Genomic DNA, 17,897 nt, shown 5'->3' on the forward strand with positions numbered 1-17,897 from the left:
GGTGTTAAAAAAACCAAACAAATCCACTAAAAACCGGTGACCCTATTCTGGAAATAGTACTTGGGTCAAAGATTCAAATTATGAGGAGAAATTAGAAAACAAGTAGATCTTTGAGGATGGGCGTGCAAAATATATATTTTGCTCTTTTTGCATTTGTAGGGTTTTAGGAAAATTCTTCTTCACTGTTTCGAGTTCCGACGAACAACACTTCCAACCTCGGCGGCAGCTATGGCGGAGAACCAAACCTATTTCTTTTACTGACTCTTACTTTTGGTTTCTTACTGTCTTCCCCGGTGGCTTCGTGAGTGGGTTTTCAGAACCTGATTTTGTAGATTTTTATTTGCGACTTGTGTCTTTTTCTGAGAGTGTCTCCTCTGCAAAATCGACCCGTCGTGCTCTCTCCATCGATTTCCAGGTGCGTTATGACTTATTTTATCTTCTTCAGATACTGGGTGGTTCAAGGGACGAGCCGATTTTAGATTTTTTTGTTTGTTCCTGTAGAAGAAGTGAATTTGTTATGATCACATCGTAGGGATTGTTTGAGTTCTCCGAATTCGTTAAATCTTCTCAATCCTTTGTATTCCCGTAGCTTACCAGCTGTCAATTTGATATCATGTTGGCAAATTAGAGACTCTTGGCACTAGCTATTACCTGTTCTGTATCTTTCTCCATTAGATGTTGTAACCTCTGCAATGGATTTTATGTGTTTGGATTGTGTTTTCGAGAGATGTTAAGGTGTTTGCCTTCTCTATAACTTATTCCAAATAGTTTCATCTTGTGGGAAATGAGAACTCTTCAATTTGTTGTTTGACAAAAGCTAGTTTCCTTTGATTTCATACTTTAGTAGAATATCTATATGAGTACGCTTCTTGCCAGTTATTGAATTCTACTGAGGTATTTTCTGTAGGTTGGTGCAGATATAATGTTGAGGCAAGTGGTTGCCAAGTATTCGATCGGTAAAGCTGTGATTTATGGAAGTAACAGGGAAAAGCTTAGACCTTTCCTCTGCCAAACCAGTTGTGGGTTTCACACTGGACGGGTAATTCACCATCCGTCCACTTTGATTACTTGAAGCTTGATTTTTATTAGAACTGTAAATGAAGTGAATTTGTTTGAATTAGGTGTGTACAGTTTGATTGAAATATCATTACTAGATCTGTTTGGAAACGAATTTAAATGTGGTTATGAGGACGTTTGATGGATTGTATGAGAAAGTCCCAAACTAGTTGCAAGCTGAATTATAATGTAGCTCATAAATGTAGTTTACTGGTTGTTCAACCTCACTGTACTTTGTTGGTCTTTGATAATGCTTTGTAGTCTGGCCATTTGGCTGAGTCAAGATGCAACATCTACATTGATTTTGATGGGGTTCATTGAATCAACTGTACAGTGATAAAGTTTGGGCTCTGTTCTATATATTGTTAACATTGTTTCGTTGAAGCAATTTACTGTTTATGTGTCTTTTATATCTGTTTCTAATTTTAACTTGGGCTATGCCATTCTTGACAGACTGTTTTTGCACCAAGAAGCTTCTTTGGTGTAGAAGATTACGTGGACGATGACACAAGCCGGCCGTACACATACCAGAAAGAGAAGAAGTCGAAGAATCCAGACAAACATGTGTCATTCAAGCAACGGACAGTGGCATACATGGAGCCTTTTACCCTGGATGTCTTAATCTCGAAGCGATTTGTTTCAGCATCTCTGACGCACCGTGTAACATGTAGGCAAGTCGCTGTAGCGGGAACAAACTCTAAAGACGTGAAAGCTGTTCTGAGATCAAGATGTGATATCCCGGCATGCATGTCCATAGGGAGGATCTTGTCGGAACGTGCAAAAGAGGCTGATGTTTACACGGCTTCTTATACGCCGAGGGACCAAGACAAGTTTGAAGGGAAAATTAGAGCGGTTGTCCAGTCGCTTATCGATAACGGCATTGATGTTAAAATTTACCTCGACTAGATGAAACAAACGTTTTGTGTCATTCAACCAGAAACAAACTAATCTTGCGAAACAAATAATATATGACAAAGTCTGTTTGTGAAACTGGAATCATAATCGCTCATCATTCATGCATCAAGTCGAGAAGAATATTAAAAAAAAAAAAAAAAAGCGGAGGAGGAACATTCGCAGAAGAAGAAGAAAAAGAGACTTTTTATTACGTTTGAAAAAAGTTTGAAACTCTATTAAAACAAAATGTTATATGATCCAAAAACACGTTTGACGTTTCCTTAAAATTAAACCGCGTTTTTAATTTTATTCAAAAAAAAAAAAAAAACTCCCCAAATAGGATTCTGTTTCTTGGAAGGTCGAACCAATTTCCTGAAAATTATCTTTTTTGCTTTTTAAAAAGAAAAAAAAAAGGGAAAATTAATTAAAAGCAACCTTCAATTTCCCAATTCTCCATCTTACGCGTATGCATCTCTTTGAATATATATAGAGGAGGTAGAGATAGATAGAGAGTGCTAGAATCCTGAATTTGATTAAAGGTACTGTAATCTGCATTGTGAAAATTTCTAGGGTTTGATCTGACTCAGAGAAATTAAAATTTGGGATTTTTTTTAGGGTTTGAAATCTTAAGAGGCAGAGAGAGAATGGGGAATTGTTTACATGGGGATGTGAAAGGAGGGAAACAAGCCATTGGAGGGGTCCAGCAGAGACCCACCTCAACAACTGCCGTCGCCAACAATGCTGCTCTCAACGATGCCGTCGATTTCTTCTTCCGATCTCGTGGTCAATACCCTCTCTTTTCCCAAATCGAGGTACCAAAAGCAAAGCTTAGGCTTTTTTTTCTTTGTGTGTTTGTTGCTTTATTTTTATATACCTGGATTAGTCAACCAAGCCACCAAATTGTGAATAGAATATTGTCAAAACTCAAAACTCGATAAAAGACTGTTGCTTTAGGGATCCTTCTTCTTCTTCTTCTTCTTCTTCTTCTTTTTTTTAATCCATCCATAGTGGATAAGATAAGATATTCCCACATGTTTTGTACCTTTCTAATGGACAAAAACCCACATTGACTTTGTCTTCTTCAGTCTTTGGTCCCATGTTTTTTCTCTCTCTCTCTCTCTCTCTTTTGCCTTTTGCGTGGGTTTAGTAGTTTATTGAATCTTCCTTCATTATGTGGGGTAAAGTACCTAGACAATGTTGTCCTTCGGATTTGTTGTTGTCGCCTGAGTCAGGATGGCTTAAGATTATCGCTTTGTTTTTTCTTATTGCTTATTGAGTTTACACTATTTCTTTTGCAGTTTCATGTTATGTAGTATATCACAGGTTTGCCTATAACTAGTGTTTTAACATGATGCAATTGTTTTTTTGCAGTTGACTTTGTCGGCTTCAAACCTTATTGACTGTGACATCACTTCTAAGGTACCTATGCCCATACCATATATTTGTTGTATAAACTTCTTATAGCACCCACTCAGTAATTAAGAAGTTGATGGATTTTTTTTTTTTTTTTTGTAGAGTGATCCGATGGCTGTCATGTATCTGATGAAAAAGGATGGGAAGCTTGAGGAAATTGGCCGTACTGAAGTCATACTTAACAGCTTGAATCCAAGTTGGATTGAGAAGATTACAGTCTCTTTTCAGTTTGAAGTTGTTCAGACATTAGTGTATGCCACCCCTCAACACCCAACTATTCTTTTCTGATGAGTATTGTTTAACCACTAGAAGACTGTGAACTTATATGACTTTTTTTGTTTTTCAGTTTTCACGTGTATGATGTTGATACCAGATTTCATAATGCGCCTGTGAAGGTAATATTTTCACTCACAGTACAATCTAGTGGGTAAGAAGTTTGCATTTTGATTATAATTGTTGAACCTCAATATGTTGTGTAATTTTGCAGACATTAAAGCTGAAGGACCAGGATTTCTTGGGAGAAGCCACCTGTGTTCTGTCCGAGGTAAATTCATTCAATGATCAGACACTGCTACCTGATGGCTTTATTTGACCCTTAGTTTCTGTTACTGCTATTTGTGTACAACGTATCTTATATTTTCTATTTCCATTCCAATCACCAGATTATGACAAGACCTAACCGGACTGTGTCATTGAGTCTTACTTGCAACAATAATAGACATTTGGGGACACTCTCTGTCCTTGCTGAAGAAACAACTGCTTCTAAAACTGTCGCCGATATTAATTTTCGCTGTGTCAATTTGGATAACAAGGACTTGTTCTCTAAGAGCGTACGTACAAACCTGTGCATTCTTGTCCTGTTAGGTAACAATATTATGATTTTTTGCAGAAGTTTTAACATTTTATCTTATTTTCTCTTTCTAGGATCCTTTCTTAAGAATTTCAAGAATTGTTGAGAGCAATGCTGCAGTCCCGATTTGTCGGACTGAGGTAGTGGACAACAACCTCAACCCCATATGGAGGCCTGTGTGCTTGACTATGCAGCAATTTGGAAGCAAAGTAAGCTAGTTGTTTTTACTGTAATTCAATGTATTTGGAGTAATCATTATGTTAAATTGTCTATTTTGTCTATGCAGGACACCCCATTGGTTATCGAGTGCTTTGACTTCAATACCAGTGGGAATCATGAGCTTATTGGGTAACATGTTAACCTTCAATCCCCTACTGGGTTACAACATATATTGATTTTTGTAACTGACAATTGTACTGAACCTCGCAGGAGGACAGAGAAATCTGTAGCGGAATTAGAGAGACTTTCTCTCCAGAAAGAAGCTGCAAACTTTGTGTATCCATCTCTTAGTCATGGTCGCAACAAGGTGCCTATTAATGCTACTTAATTAAAATCTTAAGACAGTTATTTGCATCTGTTTTTGTTAAGATTTTAGTGGGATTTTGTAGGTTCTGAAAGGCCAGCTCATTGTGGATCGTTTTGTGGAGAAAGTCCAGTACAGTTTTCTTGATTACATATCCAGTGGCTTCGAACTTAATTTAATGGTTGCAGTTGACTTCACTGGTAAATCACCTTCTTCTACTCATACAAGTACCTTCTTAGAAACCTTGAGTTTCAATATTGATGGTCTGTCTTCCAGCTTCAAATGGTGATCCCCGAACTCCAAGTTCTTTGCATTACATTGATCCATCAGGAAGATCAAACTCATATCAGCAGGTACCACTGTTACACCTTCAACCTTTTTGTATGGAATTAGTTTTTTGTTTGTGATTTGTATCCTTAATATCAAGAAGTTCCTTGGACTAGAAGTTCATGATTAGTTCTCTCGCAAACGGATAATGAAATAACAGAATTATGGTCATTTAATTTATATGCTAGTTCTGAGTATAATGAGACCATCGTCTCATTGCTGCTGCCTCTTTCAGTGTGGGGTTTCTCTTGATCTATCAAATGTATTGACATAATTTGTTTTCTATTTTTTTATCAGGCTATTATGGAAGTAGGAGAGGTCATTCAGTTCTATGATTCGGATAAGCGATTTCCTGCTTGGGGATTTGGAGGAAGAACATCGAATGGTATTGTCTCCCATGCTTTTAACTTGAATGGAGCTTCATACGGCGACGAGGTAACTTACGAGACAGAAAAACGGTTCTGTCTTTTTATTATTGGAACTGGTATATTGTGGGCATAGTGTTGTATATTGTTACAAAAGATTATACGGAACTTTTTTCTTTTATAATTTCAGAACCATGAAACATTGCATTCTCGAAAGTACATGTTAAGTGTCACATGGCTTCATATTCTCTTTTCCTTTTCAGGTTGTTGGAGTTGAAGGAATCATGGCAGCTTATGCTAGTGCTCTTCGCAATGTTGCTCTAGCGGGACCAACTCTGTTCAGCCATGTGGTCGACAAGGCTGCTAATATTGCTTCACAGTCGCTCTCACAAAACAGTCCCAAGTACTATGTTCTGCTCATCATTACGGTAAAACTCAGTGACATAATGACTCTGGCATAATTCAGATAGAATGTGCATCTGTTACTAGTGAATCTATTATTAGCTTCAATGCCTAAATGTTTGGATGTGTGAACAGGATGGAGTCCTTACAGATATGGCGGGTACAGTAGACGCATTGGTGAGAGCTTCTGATCTTCCGTTGTCAGTTCTTATTGTCGGTGTGGGAAACACAGACTTCAAACAAATGGAGGTAAAAGTTTTGTTATTGTCTAGTTAGGTTTTTTATCTCAGTGTCACTGTCAGCTCGTATCTTCTTTGTCAAGTTTTAAGTGTTTTCTAATTGACTTGACCTTGTAAATTTTTCAGATGCTTGATGCTGATAATGGTCGCCGATTAGAGAGTTCTACTGGTCGGATAGCTACACGGGACATCGTTCAGTTCGTGCCTATGAAAGACATCCATAGTAAGTATATAGATTTCTTCGTTTACAAATTTATACACAATTCAAAGGCATGTAAACATAGGGTAGTGTTAAGTATTTAGATGCGTTTTGGATTGGATGCTAAACGTTAAATTTGGTGGGTGCAGGTGGACAAGTGTCAGTGGTTCAGGCACTTCTGGAAGAACTTCCCGGTCAGTTTTTGAGCTACGTCCGTTCCAGAAATATTAATCCACTCGGCGCGCCAGCGATTTGAAATTCATAGTTATCAACATGTTCTCAATTTTCTTGGAAAAACAAATTAAGGTTTTTTAGAAACAGAAACATATCAAAATTTGCTAAATGTATATATTGTTGTTAGCATGTTTGCATCAGATTAGTATTTTATGAATCATATAAATGTATATATGATATGAATTCATTACATCAAAATGAAAAAATGCGTAGATACGATGACAATATGAAATCGTAAATTCGTGCTGGCTTTCAAAATATAGACGTTGCTTATTACCATAAACCAGTTTTTGAAAAAAAATAGATAAAGAAAACAAAATGGAGATGCGGGGGATCGAACCCCGTGCCTCTCGCATGCAAAGCGAGCGCTCTACCATATGAGCTACATCCCCATTTGTTATTCAAATAGGTAACGACGATAATAATCTCCATAGTTTCAAGAAATAACATTTAAAATTAGGTATTAACTTCAATTTGCTTTAACAGTATAACATGTTAATGGTCGAATGTAATATAGTCGAATTTTTTAGATCTAAAGTTTAAAGGTGATCAAATCCAAATGGATGTCACTGCATAACTCAGTTTGCACTGCAAATTTTCTGGCATTAAACAGAGACACGAACCAAGACAGGCCTATTATAATGGGTTTTACTTAAGTGGGTGAAATAGTAAAATGAGAGTCTAATGAAACTGAATACGCTCCTCGAACATATAAAAACATGTATGCCTTGTTTTGTTATCAGATTTTGCAAATGTTTCTGTGAAATATACATATTGCTTTTTTACTTCAGTCCCATTGATCCATCATCATGATCCGAATATATAATATAATATGCATCCAGTAATTAAACATATGTCTCCAAAAGCCTTAATACTTAAAAAGCATTTAAACCAAATCTGAACCCCCAAAAAAAACAAACTTCAGGGTCTATTTTACAAGTTCCAAGCAACAGAAACTGAACTAGGAAGGGTACAAAAGAACTAAAGAAGAAGAGAGAAACTCAGAACTCCTGAGAAGCAGATCCAATATCTCCTTTGTTCTTGCCAACCTTAGAAGGCAAAAGGTTCTGATGAATATTAGGCAAAACTCCACCATTCGCAATCGTCACACTTCCCAATAGCTTACTAAGCTCCTCATCGTTCCTCACCGCAAGCTGTATGTGTCTTGGTACAATTCGCGTCTTCTTGTTATCCCTCGCTGCGTTTCCAGCGAGCTCCAACACCTACACGTACACACACCACCACCACCAAAATCAATCGAATCAGATGTGACCACCAGATTCGGAATTGAAAGATAGGGATTTTAATAAAATACCTCAGCGGCGAGGTATTCGAGAACGGCGGAGAGATAGACCGGAGCTCCGGCACCGACACGCTCCGCGTATTTCCCGGCTTTGAGGAATCTGGCGATTCTTCCGACGGGGAATTGAAGACCGGCTTTAGATGAACGGGACACGGATTTGGTTGCTTTGGGCTTTCCTCTCCCACCTTTGGTTGTTCCGGTTCCTGCGCCTGTACTCATCTTCTCTTTCTTTCTTCTTCGACACTAAGAACGATTTTGATTTATGAGATTTTGTAGAAATCGAAGTTGAGTGGGCTTTAGGGTTTTTTGGTTCTTCTTTATTTATAGGCTTGAATGATTAACTCCCAGTGGTTGATCAGGTAATCACGCGGATCGCCAGCGTGGCATATCCTAGCCTTTTAACCTGTGTGGGTTTTTTGGTCCGTACATCTGTTTATAAGAAAAAAGTGGGTTTTTAATGATAACTCCTCAACTATTGACACCTTTCCCATTTTAATACCTCAATAAATTATTCTACACATTTTAGACCCCATGAATCTGTGGATACTCTAATGGGTTTTTGTAAAATACAAATGAGCATAATGATTGATTGATTTAAAAGATTGTTTAGAGGCTGTTACTTTTTTCTTTTCTAGTGGCTGTTGGGTTAGTCTCGGTTGATTAAGTTTGTAATTGTATATAAACATAAGAAACCTCGCTTGTGAATTTCTAAGCTTTATGAATTTTACCTTCATTAAAAGTGGTTTTGTGCATTTGTAACTGGCCGATACACTCCCCGACTGTGCTCCGTTGGTAAGAATCTTATTCCCTTCTGGTGACAGATCAAGTCCTATAATCTTAATTATCAATAGTACAGGTGAGCAGACCATCGTGTCTGCATTGGGTGCCTGCTGTTGTTGGTTTCAAAGCAATCGTGTCTTGCACATCTTCTCATCAGATCAACTGACAAGTGCTCTTCTTCTTCATGATTCATCTTTCCTCGAGCTCCGGTTTTATTATTTTTCCGTGAAGATTAAAGAGTCTCCTCTGCTTCTAGAGGACATGTTATGACGATAGAATACACTTTTGTATAATACATGATGTAACCTCTAATAGTAGTATTTTATCTTATACTGTATAATATGATGATCGAACATCTATTAAATATATATATATAAGCCGACCACCAAAGGAAAAATCTAGAAACCCCCAATATATAAATAGTAGTAGTTGAATCAAAATACCTCCGGACGAATACATCATGCTAACAGTTGTTCACATGGAAATGACCAATGATGAGCCATAACCAAATTAAAGTTTGAACACCATTAATAAATAAAGTACAGAGTAAAAGAAAAAGAAAAGAAAATAATAGGAGTAGAGAAGATGGAGTCTGGAAGTCTCAAAAGCCCTTCGGTGAATAAAGAAGAAGAAGAAGAAGCAAGAACCTCTTCTTCCGTCACTTCTGGTCTTCTTCTCAGTACCTCTGTCGCTGTCACTGGATCCTTCGTTTATGGCTGTAGTGTGAGAGCATGGGCATTGGGTCCCCTTGTTTTTCGTCCCCTAAATTTAATAGTATTATTTTGAAAGATTCTTATTTTTAATATGAGCATTAATGTCTATTTGTGTTTGGTCCTCTGAATAAAATAATAATATTTTCAAAGTTTAAACATTAATTATTTAAAGTTGAAAAACAAAAACATACAATTAAAACATGAAAAACAGAAAACATAAAACTAGGTCTGGACATAAAAACCGTACCCGAATACCCAATTCGGAACCCGACCCGAAAAACCGGGTTCGGGTTGGGTACGGGTTTGCCTATAAAACCCTATTGGGTTCTATTTTCTAATATCCGTGAGTTCGGATTAGGGTTGGGTAATACCCGGTATCTTTTTGGGTACCCATTAAACCCGAACATATAAACATATTTATAATATTTATCATTAATATAATGCAATTACCCCAAAATTATGATTATAATTTTGAATATTTCATTTAGTTTTATACCTAAATATCAAAAATAATCAAAATATCTAAAATATTTTGTTATGTAAGTCAAAATTTAACTAAATTTATTTAAATTTAATTATATTTTTTCGGGTACCCGGTAGTTCGGGTACTAATCGGGTTCTAAAATTTGTAACCCAAACCGACCCGAATCCGATAGTATCCAAACCGAACCGAACCCATAAATCTAAAAATACCCAATGGGTTCTATTTTTCTAAACCCGTTTACTCGAACCCGAATGGGTAATACCCGAACCCGAATGGATTACCCGAATGTCCAGCCCTACATAAAACATAAAAACATTAAAAAAAACAAAATCCTAGACAAAATCTTCTACCAATCACAACCTACCACGTGTCCAAGTAGACGGACGAAAAACGTCCTGTTTAAAGATACGTTTCTTCATTATTGGGCCTTTTTGATTTATTTTAAAAAAACAAATCCTGGGGACGGCCCAAATAGACGCCGATGCACATGGTCTGAGTTGTCTTCCTTTTCTTTACTTTCATTCCCAGTTTATATTCATATTATGTGTTCCTCATGGATCTCAACAAGATCAGATTTTAATTTTCTGATTAAACTCTGCTTTTTGTTTTTGGTAATTGTTCAATTTTTGACAACTAATGACATAATTGGAAGATGTCATATTCGTCCCCTGCTCAATCCGAAATTATGGAAGAACTGGGACTATCCATTTTGTTTTTTACGTTAGTCTCATAGTCTAAAAAAATGAAAAGCGAGGAGGTTTTTGTTTTAATAAAAAGAAATGACGTTCAGTGAAATTAAATAACAACAATAAAAACAAAAAATGTATACGTGGGTTTTATCTTGTAAATAAACCGGACTAATAAACCAAGATTTAAATAGCATACCAAAATAAGTCCAACTTAATTGCTTTTGAAGTAATTTATTACATGTCTTCTTTTTTTTTCCCCTACACCGTAATTTTCTTAATTGGATTGTATGGTCAAATCTGTTTTGGTCACAGTATTCGTTTTTCACTTCGATAATGACATTTGGTGGAATGATTACGGCCGCGTTTAGCGGGAAAATCGCTGAGCTTATTGGTCGTCGACAGGTCATTAATTCCTTGTGTTTTTACATGTATACAATAATTTTTTAAAAATATTCCAATGTGACGTAAGATGCACGTTTGATTTGTTCATCTCTTTTGATCTCAGACAATGTGGGTCTCGGATGTTTTCTGCCTCTTTGGTTGGCTCGCTATAGCGTTTGCACAGGTTTGTTTAATTATGGTCAAACATTTATATTTTCAGAAGTTTTTTTTATTATTTTGATTTGTTGCGTGATTATTTCAAGGATAAAATGCTGCTAAATATTGGACGCGGCTTCTTGGGATTTGGTGTTGGTCTCATTAGTTACGTGGTAAATTACCTTTATCGTCCTAAATATTGGACTAATGCTTTTGCAACAATTTTGGGGGAGTTCCGCGATAAGTGCTTATGCAGCACGTATTTGTTTACCGGTTTACATTAATTGATCTGGTTAAATTTATAGACTGTACTTGGTGAAACCGCAACACTAATTTAACCAAAGTCTGATTAATATATGTATTTACCAGGGTTATGTCCTATCCTTTGGCATTGGTCTAGGTGGACTACCATGGGTAATCATGTCTGAGGTATTTGTTTACTTTTCATTTAAAGTAAAAGCACTTAACTTACCTTTTTGGATTTTAAAATTTTCATAATGTATTCGTTTAATATGCCAGGTGTTTCCGGTGAATGTGAAAGTCACCGCGGGTAGTCTCGTAACAGTCTCTAACTGGTTTTTCAGTTGGATTGTCATTTTTAGTTTCAATTTCATGATGCAATGGAGTGCCTTCGGTAAAATTCTATCCCATCAATTTGACATTTTTATTTTCTTTTTTTTTGAAAACATTACAAACTTGTTTATTTAATTAGTATACTATATGTCTCAATCTGATAATTATATAGAGATTTTTTTTTGGTTTATTGGTATTTCAGGAACGTATTACATATTTTCCGGAGTTTCTCTAGTGTCAGCTATATTTGTTTGGACTCTGATGCCTGAAACTAAAGGCAGAACACTCGAGGATATTCAAACATCATTAGGTCAACATTCATAAATCGAAGGCTGAATGTTTTGTCTGCATTTCATATATATATATATATATATATATATATCCTCACTGATCAAAATTTGATTTTTGTTTTTTTGGTAATCTTACAATATATTTCTTATTTTGAAACTACCCGTTTGAATATACGTGATTTGTGTGTAGATACATAAGGAAAATCTCAAACCGGTTAAACAAACCAGACCAGTAACCTCGGTTTGAATGGTCTATGTCTATTTTAGTCGGTATACGTTTTCTTTTTTCTTCACTTAAGGTAATGACATTAGGAGGAATGATTACGGGCGCGTTTAGCGGATAAATGATACTAAATCGTTGCACTCGTTGGTCGTTTGACAAGTCTAATAAATATTAAAAACCGTGATTAGTGAGCTCTAAATCTTAAATTAGGGTGACACATCATCACACATACATAGGAAATAAAGGAAGGTAAATGAACCGTCAACAGTGTGACTGGGTAATTAATTGTAGATTAATGTTAGGTTTGCAGAATTTATGACTATATATATAAAAGCTGGCATATACATTAAAGAAACTAGAGAGACTAGAAAGAACTAGTAGGGTATTCAGTAGTAACTTTCAAAAGTATGAGGACTGTGCTGTAAAATAAAAAAAAAACAACGAGGGAGTAAACTGCTAACTATAAATTGGCATAAGCTACTACTATTACTCCCTCTCTAGCCGTCGTGTTGTGTCGGTTTAGAGAATCATTTAGCACAAGACCCCCGGAGACTTCTCGGAGAAGGTGAAGTATCTCCAAGATTCAATGGTGATTCCGGCGAATTCTGGGTATTTCCTCTTTTTTTTTTTCTTTTTCTTTTCTTGTTGTATGTATAATGGGATTTTTCAATTTGTGTCTCCATCATTTGACTTTCGGATTTTCTTGTTTAGTTTATGTATCCACCAAAGTAATAATAATTGTTAAATAGTTTCTAAATAAATAATTTAAAAAAAAAAAAACTATCTTGTTTCTTCTAATTACTTTCTTTAGGTTTGGGTTTCGTACTGAACTCAGCACCAAGGAGTTTCAAGCTTTCTGCATCAGTCTCGCTAAGTAATACTCTCCATTTCCTTAAACCCATCTTTCGTTTTTAAACCCTAAAATCTGCATTTCTGGGTTTCCCAGTTTCATTGAGATTTTTTTTCCAATTTTTTTTTCTGCTTTTGGTGAAATGCAGTGAAATCGATGCAGCTGTTGGGAAAGATGAAGTTCCAGGGAATGTTCAAGAGCTGGCTTTAGTCCTCAATCATGTGTGTGCTGTGCTTCTCTAAAAAGTTTTGATTTTTTTAAAGGTGCTTCTTCCTTTTGGGGTTTGTATGCTCATAGTAGTACTCTTGTTTCTGTTGTGTTATATTGTGCAGGTGTGCCATCGTATATGTGATGATCTTGAAACGAGGGCGGTGGTAATGATGCTGATGATCTCAGCTAAGGTAAAAAGAAAGAGATAAAGAGTTTGAATTTATGAACTTTTTGGCAGAATTTCATACAAGTTTGTTGATTTGGGTTAATGGTTACGTAGCTGAGGTGTATTTGTGTTTCTCTCACAGAGTGCTTGTGAGCTTGGATGGTTCCCTCAGACAGAGACTCAACAACTGTTGGCTATCATAGACTTGGTATGTTTCGATCCAGCCGAAATTTCTGTTTCGAGAATAATCAGGATTCTGTTAGTAATGATGTGTTTTCTTCTTGTTCAGATGTCGAATAGTTTCAGCAGTCCTAAAATTGTCACTCCTAGTGTAGTTAGTCCCGTCAGTCTAATTTCGCAGGTTATAGAGAGGTAGGCTTCTGTTTTCTTATGATTTTTTTAGCTTATGATGATGATTGAGTATTTGACAGCTCCTCATGTGTGTTCATTCAGTTATTTCAAATCACTAAGGGTACCAGTCTGCTACTGTAAAGAAAACTTGGTAACTAATATCAAAATGTTGGTTTCTTTTGAATCTACTTCTGTTCTGTCTACAGGTTCTATCCATGTGTGAAGCTGGGGCATATTGTTCTTTCTTGTGAGGCGAAGGTGACTTTATTTATTATTCAACTCCTAGCACCTTTTTTTCTTTCTAATGTGTGCTTTAGTTAGCTTTGTTTCTCTTGGCAGCCAGAATCAAAGATATTGGTGAAGGACTTCCGTATTTCAAAGAAGATGCCACATTCTCTTAAACAGAAAGTAGTATGTATTGTAATTTTGGTTATGAGTGCGTTTTATTACTGTGCTAGCCTTGGTACCAGATTTTGTGTCGTTATTTGAATATGCTTTCATATAGTACTGTGCATATGTGGTTTCTCCTGCATATATGCAATTAGGTAAGAAGAATGCATGAATGTACTTTCAAAGGTTACTGTTCAGCTTTGCTTGTCGTGGCACTTCAGCATTTTATAGTTTTAAATCTTTGTTTTATGTACTGCTAATTATGCTTAATAGTTAGGTTTATAACAGAATCTTGCTTGCTCTTCAGGGATTATTTGTTGTCCGGACTGAGGACATAAGCAAATCTAATTGTATTGTACATCCACAAAAAGTCAGGTGTAGTTTGATTGCTTTCCTTTTTCTGCCGGATGTTTGTGAGCAGTTTTTGTATTTTAACCATATTGATTTACATATGAAAATTACAGCTTTTTGTTGAATGGAAAGGGCGTTGACAAGAGAGTTAACATCTCAATGGTTTGTGCATTTTGTTTATTTCTCGGATATGGTTTAGAAGTACTTACTATGATGCAAGTAATTGTCGTTGTCATTTCTTTTCAGGAGTCAGGGCCTCAGCTTCCGTCGGATGTTACTGCCCTGGTCAACGCTGGGGCAAATCTTCTACAAGCAATAGGCTGTTTTGGAGGTTTTTGTTCAATGAAGATTCTTAATCACTTTTATTTTCTCTCCTCGTTTTCAGTAATAATGGATTGTTACCCATTTTTTATAGGTAGTTACTTAATTGCTATTGCTTTTATCGATGTCATACCGCTGCCAGACAAATCGTTGCTTAAAGATTACGTTCATCCTGAAGTCATTGAATCAAATTCAGGTATATCCAAAAGTATTTAGTCACTAGGAATAGAAAGTGTCTGCTTAACGTTAATTGCATTTTTCCACATATGAGTCATCAAATTATTTAGTTGTATCCATTTGTATAATTGTATTCCTAGAGCACTTATCCAGATCAACCATTGTTTGTCTTTTCCAAATTTTCTGTAGATTGTGACATAATTGAGGGGCCATCAAGGATATCTCTCAGTTGTCCTATCAGGTATTCGGGGATGTTTTTCCTCTTTAGCTTTATATATTTTAAGAAGTTGCTTTCACAGTTACCTCAACCTTTTTAAGATTTGATCATCACCTTTATAACAGCCGAACGCGTATCAAACTTCCTGTGAAGGGTCATATCTGTAAACATCTTCAGGTGATGCATTTTCTATTAAGCATAAGTTATGATAGGATTGTTCTTGTTTTTCCATTGTTTAAATCATCGTGAGAAGAATTATTTCATGAAAACGTAATATTAAAAGCTCTGGTTTACTCCTTATCTCTATTTTGATATGTTACTTTCTGCTGTAGTGTTTTGACTTTTGGAATTATGTCAACATGAATTTGAGACGACCATCATGGCGCTGCCCGCATTGCAATCAATCTGTTTGCTATACTGACATCCGTGTAGATCAAAAACTTAAAAAGGTAGGCAGTTGTTGCTTAGTGATTAATCTTTTTACATCCTACACCGAATAAACAATCTTTCTTAATATCCACAGATTCTAGAAGAGGTGGGACATAGCGCTACTGATGTGGTTATCACTGCTGATGGATCATGGACGGTAGTAACAGAAAATGACGAGGACGTGGAACTAGTGCCGGAAACCACTCATGACCATGGAGATCCAAATAGTTTCATAAACTTGGGGCCTACTGTTTTTGATCTTCCTAGAGATGAGAATGAAATGGAAACATCCAGTGGCACGCAAGTCCATGAACAGAATCTTTGTTTATCTGAGATTCAGGCTCCGTCTGCTACAGATTATACTATGCTTAATCAGTCTTATGCTTCAATCAACACGCTGCCACAGTTGCCACAATCTTTGAATGCGTTTGATGGCCAACAAATCTTACCATCCTCATCTCCACAAGATAGATTAGCTACTAATGCGTCAAACTTTGGCACATCAATGCCGGTTGCTCAGTCTTCTCAGTTTCAAGGCTCACATGTTATGCCCCTTGAAAATTGTGTAGGAAGAACCTCTGATTTGATGGAGAGATGGAACCTCATCCATGGACGTGGCATCAATCAGACTCAATTGCCATCCGCGCCTCTGTCGCAGCATCATTATGCAATGCAGGTTTGTTATTTATTACCCTACTGTTGTTCTTTGTTTGCTCTCGTAAGTGTCTGGTGAAGCTACATTACTATGTAATTTTATCGACTTACACATGCTAACTAGTGCAATCCAACAACTTATAAATAAGAAATTATGAGCAATTCAAATGGATCGGTTAAAACATGTTCCAGTTTTCATCTGCTTCAGATTTATCTTGGTCTAGGAGAGTTAGAACATGTACCTGATCTTAATCACCATGAATTCCTTGCTTGTTTAATTAACTCTGAAGGTTTTTTCTTATCTGTATGCAGAATTTGAGCCAGTACCCTTCACAGCATAGACCAATTCCATCGTACATTGCACATCCTCAAACTTTACCTGTCAACTACGGAGGGAACGCTGACCAAAGATCGCTGCCACCGATGCAACCTTCCAGTACATACCTCCAATCATTACTTAACTACGGAGGGAACGCCCACCGAAGACCAATGCATAACCAAACTTTACCTGTCAGCTACGGAGGGAACGCCCACCAAAGGTCGATGCCGTCTTCCTTTACACATCTCCAAACTTTACCTGTCAACTATGGAGGGACCGCCGACCAAAGAACGATTCCATCTTCCATGTCACATATCCAAAATTTACCTGTCAACTACGGAGGGACCTCCGACCAAAGACCCATGCTAAGACCGATGCCATCTTCCAATACACATCTCCAAACTTCATCTGTCAATTACGGAGGGACCAACGACCAAAGACATAATCCTGGTGGTGCAAGGGGACAGTTATCATCACGAGAGTTCATGAATTTGCCTCCTGCTAACACTGCAAATTGGCGCCAACCGAGCCGGATGCGAGGCAGTTTAGAACCTGGTACGAGATATGACCATATGATCATTCGACCTACGCGGCCGGTTCAAGCACAAGCTCAAACGCTTCCTCCGCCTCAATCAACAGCTCATAATGTAACTAATGCGAGTCAAGCATTTTTGTTGAGCCCAAGCTATCCCATTGGTACTAACGAAACACAAGCTGGGACCAGTTCATTGCCGGTGGCCGAGGGTCTTGGGTTGTCAGGGTCGTTTTGGTCAATGCCTCCTGAGACATGGTGATATCTGATGACTTAGAGATTGTAACACGCGGTTCATAGCAATAGGATGCATCACTAACACAATCAGTAGATAAGCCCTTTTTTGTTTTTGTTTTTTTTGGTACTAACCTCTTTAGGCTTCCGGTACATATATGGGGCTAGTTCTTGATGTAGCGTATTCTTGAGATTCACTTCCTGTGACACATTTAGGGTATGGTTTGACCGATTGACTATCACAATATAGCAGGTCCAGATCAATTTCTTCTGAACCGGGAAACTTAAGCTCACACAACCATGTTTCTACTTTACTAGTGGCTTTGGTTCTGTGATGTGTTTGGTTTTCTGTTGAAGAAGTGAGAAACTTGTTGATAGGTTCGTAACTTGCCAACCCCTAATCTTGATACATGAAATTATATGTTTGTTATCCACTCAGTCTTTAGTCTTGGTTGCGGACATGATCTAGTTATAATAAGTTTTTAGTGTTCTACAACCGCAGTGCAATATACTAGGTGTCAAATCCATAGGAAAATACGAAATTGAATGATTCCTGTTGAGTACTCAATTAAGGTTTTGGCTCTGCGCTCACTAATCTGAAC

At 37.0% G+C, this 17,897-nt stretch overlaps 5 protein-coding genes and 1 non-coding gene across 16 annotated transcripts; 4 read left to right on the plus strand and 2 right to left on the minus strand.

Moving 5' to 3' along the window:
- Nucleotides 1-169: 169 nt before the first annotated feature.
- On the plus strand, nucleotides 170-2,046 carry LOC104767123 (uncharacterized). 4 transcript variants are annotated; one of them, XM_087508204.1, is made up of 4 exons: nucleotides 170-317; nucleotides 381-415; nucleotides 908-1,039; nucleotides 1,510-2,046. In XM_087508204.1, exons 3-4 carry the CDS (start codon nucleotides 923-925, stop codon nucleotides 1,960-1,962), a joined length of 570 nt encoding a protein of 189 aa, XP_087364330.1. In that variant the 5' UTR covers nucleotides 170-317; nucleotides 381-415; nucleotides 908-922; the 3' UTR covers nucleotides 1,963-2,046. The 4 variants fall into 4 exon arrangements, with proteins under 4 accessions (XP_087364330.1, XP_087364329.1, XP_010489458.1 ...); XM_087508203.1 differs by having other exon boundaries at nucleotides 213-317; nucleotides 918-1,039; XM_010491156.3 differs by having other exon boundaries at nucleotides 282-415; nucleotides 918-1,039.
- A 139-nt stretch (nucleotides 2,047-2,185) lies between these two features.
- Nucleotides 2,186-6,569, plus strand: LOC104767104 (protein BONZAI 3). 3 transcript variants are annotated; one of them, XM_010491146.3, is made up of 17 exons: nucleotides 2,186-2,489; nucleotides 2,566-2,762; nucleotides 3,322-3,369; nucleotides 3,466-3,614; nucleotides 3,710-3,758; nucleotides 3,851-3,907; nucleotides 4,026-4,193; nucleotides 4,288-4,422; nucleotides 4,500-4,561; nucleotides 4,643-4,739; nucleotides 4,822-4,936; nucleotides 5,013-5,089; nucleotides 5,361-5,498; nucleotides 5,692-5,856; nucleotides 5,966-6,079; nucleotides 6,196-6,292; nucleotides 6,418-6,569. In XM_010491146.3, exons 2-17 carry the CDS (start codon nucleotides 2,595-2,597, stop codon nucleotides 6,522-6,524), a joined length of 1,746 nt encoding a protein of 581 aa, XP_010489448.1. In that variant the 5' UTR covers nucleotides 2,186-2,489; nucleotides 2,566-2,594; the 3' UTR covers nucleotides 6,525-6,569. The 3 variants fall into 3 exon arrangements, with proteins under 3 accessions (XP_010489448.1, XP_010489442.1, XP_087364326.1); XM_010491140.3 differs by having other exon boundaries at nucleotides 2,474-2,762; XM_087508200.1 differs by lacking the exons at nucleotides 2,186-2,489; nucleotides 2,566-2,762 and adding an exon at nucleotides 2,848-3,128.
- A 252-nt stretch (nucleotides 6,570-6,821) lies between these two features.
- TRNAA-UGC (transfer RNA alanine (anticodon UGC)) lies at nucleotides 6,822-6,894 on the minus strand. Its single transcript has one exon. It is a non-coding gene; the product is annotated as a tRNA-Ala (tRNA).
- Nucleotides 6,895-7,312: 418 nt separating this feature from the next.
- LOC104767167 (putative histone H2AXa) lies at nucleotides 7,313-9,011 on the minus strand. Its single transcript, XM_010491210.2, has 3 exons — nucleotides 8,534-9,011; nucleotides 7,818-8,234; nucleotides 7,313-7,725 (listed from the first exon to the last, which is right to left on the minus strand). The coding sequence occupies exons 2-3, from the start codon at nucleotides 8,022-8,024 to the stop codon at nucleotides 7,504-7,506; spliced, it is 429 nt and encodes a 142-aa protein (XP_010489512.1). The 5' UTR covers nucleotides 8,025-8,234; nucleotides 8,534-9,011; the 3' UTR covers nucleotides 7,313-7,503.
- A 136-nt stretch (nucleotides 9,012-9,147) lies between these two features.
- LOC104778633 (sugar transporter ERD6-like 1) lies at nucleotides 9,148-11,905 on the plus strand. Its single transcript, XM_010503084.3, has 8 exons — nucleotides 9,148-9,308; nucleotides 10,435-10,506; nucleotides 10,784-10,873; nucleotides 10,977-11,036; nucleotides 11,116-11,181; nucleotides 11,378-11,437; nucleotides 11,528-11,642; nucleotides 11,784-11,905. Exons 1-8 carry the CDS (start codon nucleotides 9,171-9,173, stop codon nucleotides 11,903-11,905), a joined length of 723 nt encoding a protein of 240 aa, XP_010501386.2. The 5' UTR covers nucleotides 9,148-9,170.
- Nucleotides 11,235-17,588, plus strand: LOC104767181 (E4 SUMO-protein ligase PIAL1). 6 transcript variants are annotated; one of them, XM_010491238.3, is made up of 19 exons: nucleotides 11,235-11,437; nucleotides 11,528-11,642; nucleotides 11,784-12,703; nucleotides 12,906-12,968; nucleotides 13,093-13,165; nucleotides 13,277-13,345; nucleotides 13,463-13,528; nucleotides 13,610-13,692; nucleotides 13,878-13,929; nucleotides 14,011-14,082; nucleotides 14,369-14,436; nucleotides 14,526-14,574; nucleotides 14,659-14,743; nucleotides 14,828-14,929; nucleotides 15,100-15,151; nucleotides 15,253-15,304; nucleotides 15,460-15,576; nucleotides 15,651-16,232; nucleotides 16,523-17,588. In XM_010491238.3, the coding sequence occupies exons 3-19, from the start codon at nucleotides 12,681-12,683 to the stop codon at nucleotides 17,321-17,323; spliced, it is 2,409 nt and encodes an 802-aa protein (XP_010489540.2). In that variant the 5' UTR covers nucleotides 11,235-11,437; nucleotides 11,528-11,642; nucleotides 11,784-12,680; the 3' UTR covers nucleotides 17,324-17,588. The 6 variants fall into 6 exon arrangements, with proteins under 6 accessions (XP_010489540.2, XP_087364334.1, XP_087364333.1 ...); XM_087508208.1 differs by lacking the exons at nucleotides 11,235-11,437; nucleotides 11,528-11,642; nucleotides 13,610-13,692 and having other exon boundaries at nucleotides 12,594-12,703; XM_087508207.1 differs by lacking the exons at nucleotides 11,235-11,437; nucleotides 11,528-11,642; nucleotides 13,610-13,692 and having other exon boundaries at nucleotides 12,608-12,703; nucleotides 15,229-15,304.
- The last annotated feature ends 309 nt before the right edge of the window (nucleotides 17,589-17,897 follow it).

The sequence above is a fragment of the Camelina sativa genome, chromosome 3, assembly GCF_030686135.1.
Source record: "Camelina sativa cultivar CO46 ecotype springtype chromosome 3, ASM3068613v1".
In the NCBI taxonomy this organism is placed as follows: Eukaryota; Viridiplantae; Streptophyta; class Magnoliopsida; order Brassicales; family Brassicaceae; genus Camelina; species Camelina sativa.

What these genes read in the sequence shown, in the direction of transcription:
- LOC104767123 (XM_087508204.1), top strand. Translation starts at nt 923, where the DNA reads ATGTTGAGGCAAGTGGTTGCCAAGTATTCGATCGGTAAAGCTGTGATT. An exon ending in GTGGGTTTCACACTGGACGG is followed by an intron (nt 1,040 to 1,509) that starts GTAATTCACCAT and finishes CATTCTTGACAG; the next exon opens with ACTGTTTTTGCACCAAGAAG.
- LOC104767104 (XM_010491146.3), top strand. Translation starts at nt 2,595, where the DNA reads ATGGGGAATTGTTTACATGGGGATGTGAAAGGAGGGAAACAAGCCATT. An exon ending in GATCAAACTCATATCAGCAG is followed by an intron (nt 5,090 to 5,360) that starts GTACCACTGTTA and finishes TTTTTTTATCAG; the next exon opens with GCTATTATGGAAGTAGGAGA. An exon ending in ATGTTCTGCTCATCATTACG is followed by an intron (nt 5,857 to 5,965) that starts GTAAAACTCAGT and finishes ATGTGTGAACAG; the next exon opens with GATGGAGTCCTTACAGATAT.
- LOC104767167 (XM_010491210.2), bottom strand. Translation starts at nt 8,024, where the DNA reads ATGAGTACAGGCGCAGGAACCGGAACAACCAAAGGTGGGAGAGGAAAG. An exon ending in TCGAATACCTCGCCGCTGAG is followed by an intron (nt 7,726 to 7,817) that starts GTATTTTATTAA and finishes GTGTACGTGTAG; the next exon opens with GTGTTGGAGCTCGCTGGAAA.
- LOC104778633 (XM_010503084.3), top strand. Translation starts at nt 9,171, where the DNA reads ATGGAGTCTGGAAGTCTCAAAAGCCCTTCGGTGAATAAAGAAGAAGAA. An exon ending in CCATTTTGTTTTTTACGTTA is followed by an intron (nt 10,507 to 10,783) that starts GTCTCATAGTCT and finishes TTTTGGTCACAG; the next exon opens with TATTCGTTTTTCACTTCGAT. An exon ending in AGCTTATTGGTCGTCGACAG is followed by an intron (nt 10,874 to 10,976) that starts GTCATTAATTCC and finishes TTTTGATCTCAG; the next exon opens with ACAATGTGGGTCTCGGATGT.
- LOC104767181 (XM_010491238.3), top strand. Translation starts at nt 12,681, where the DNA reads ATGGTGATTCCGGCGAATTCTGG. An exon ending in AGAGAGTTAACATCTCAATG is followed by an intron (nt 14,575 to 14,658) that starts GTTTGTGCATTT and finishes ATTTCTTTTCAG; the next exon opens with GAGTCAGGGCCTCAGCTTCC. An exon ending in AGCATCATTATGCAATGCAG is followed by an intron (nt 16,233 to 16,522) that starts GTTTGTTATTTA and finishes ATCTGTATGCAG; the next exon opens with AATTTGAGCCAGTACCCTTC.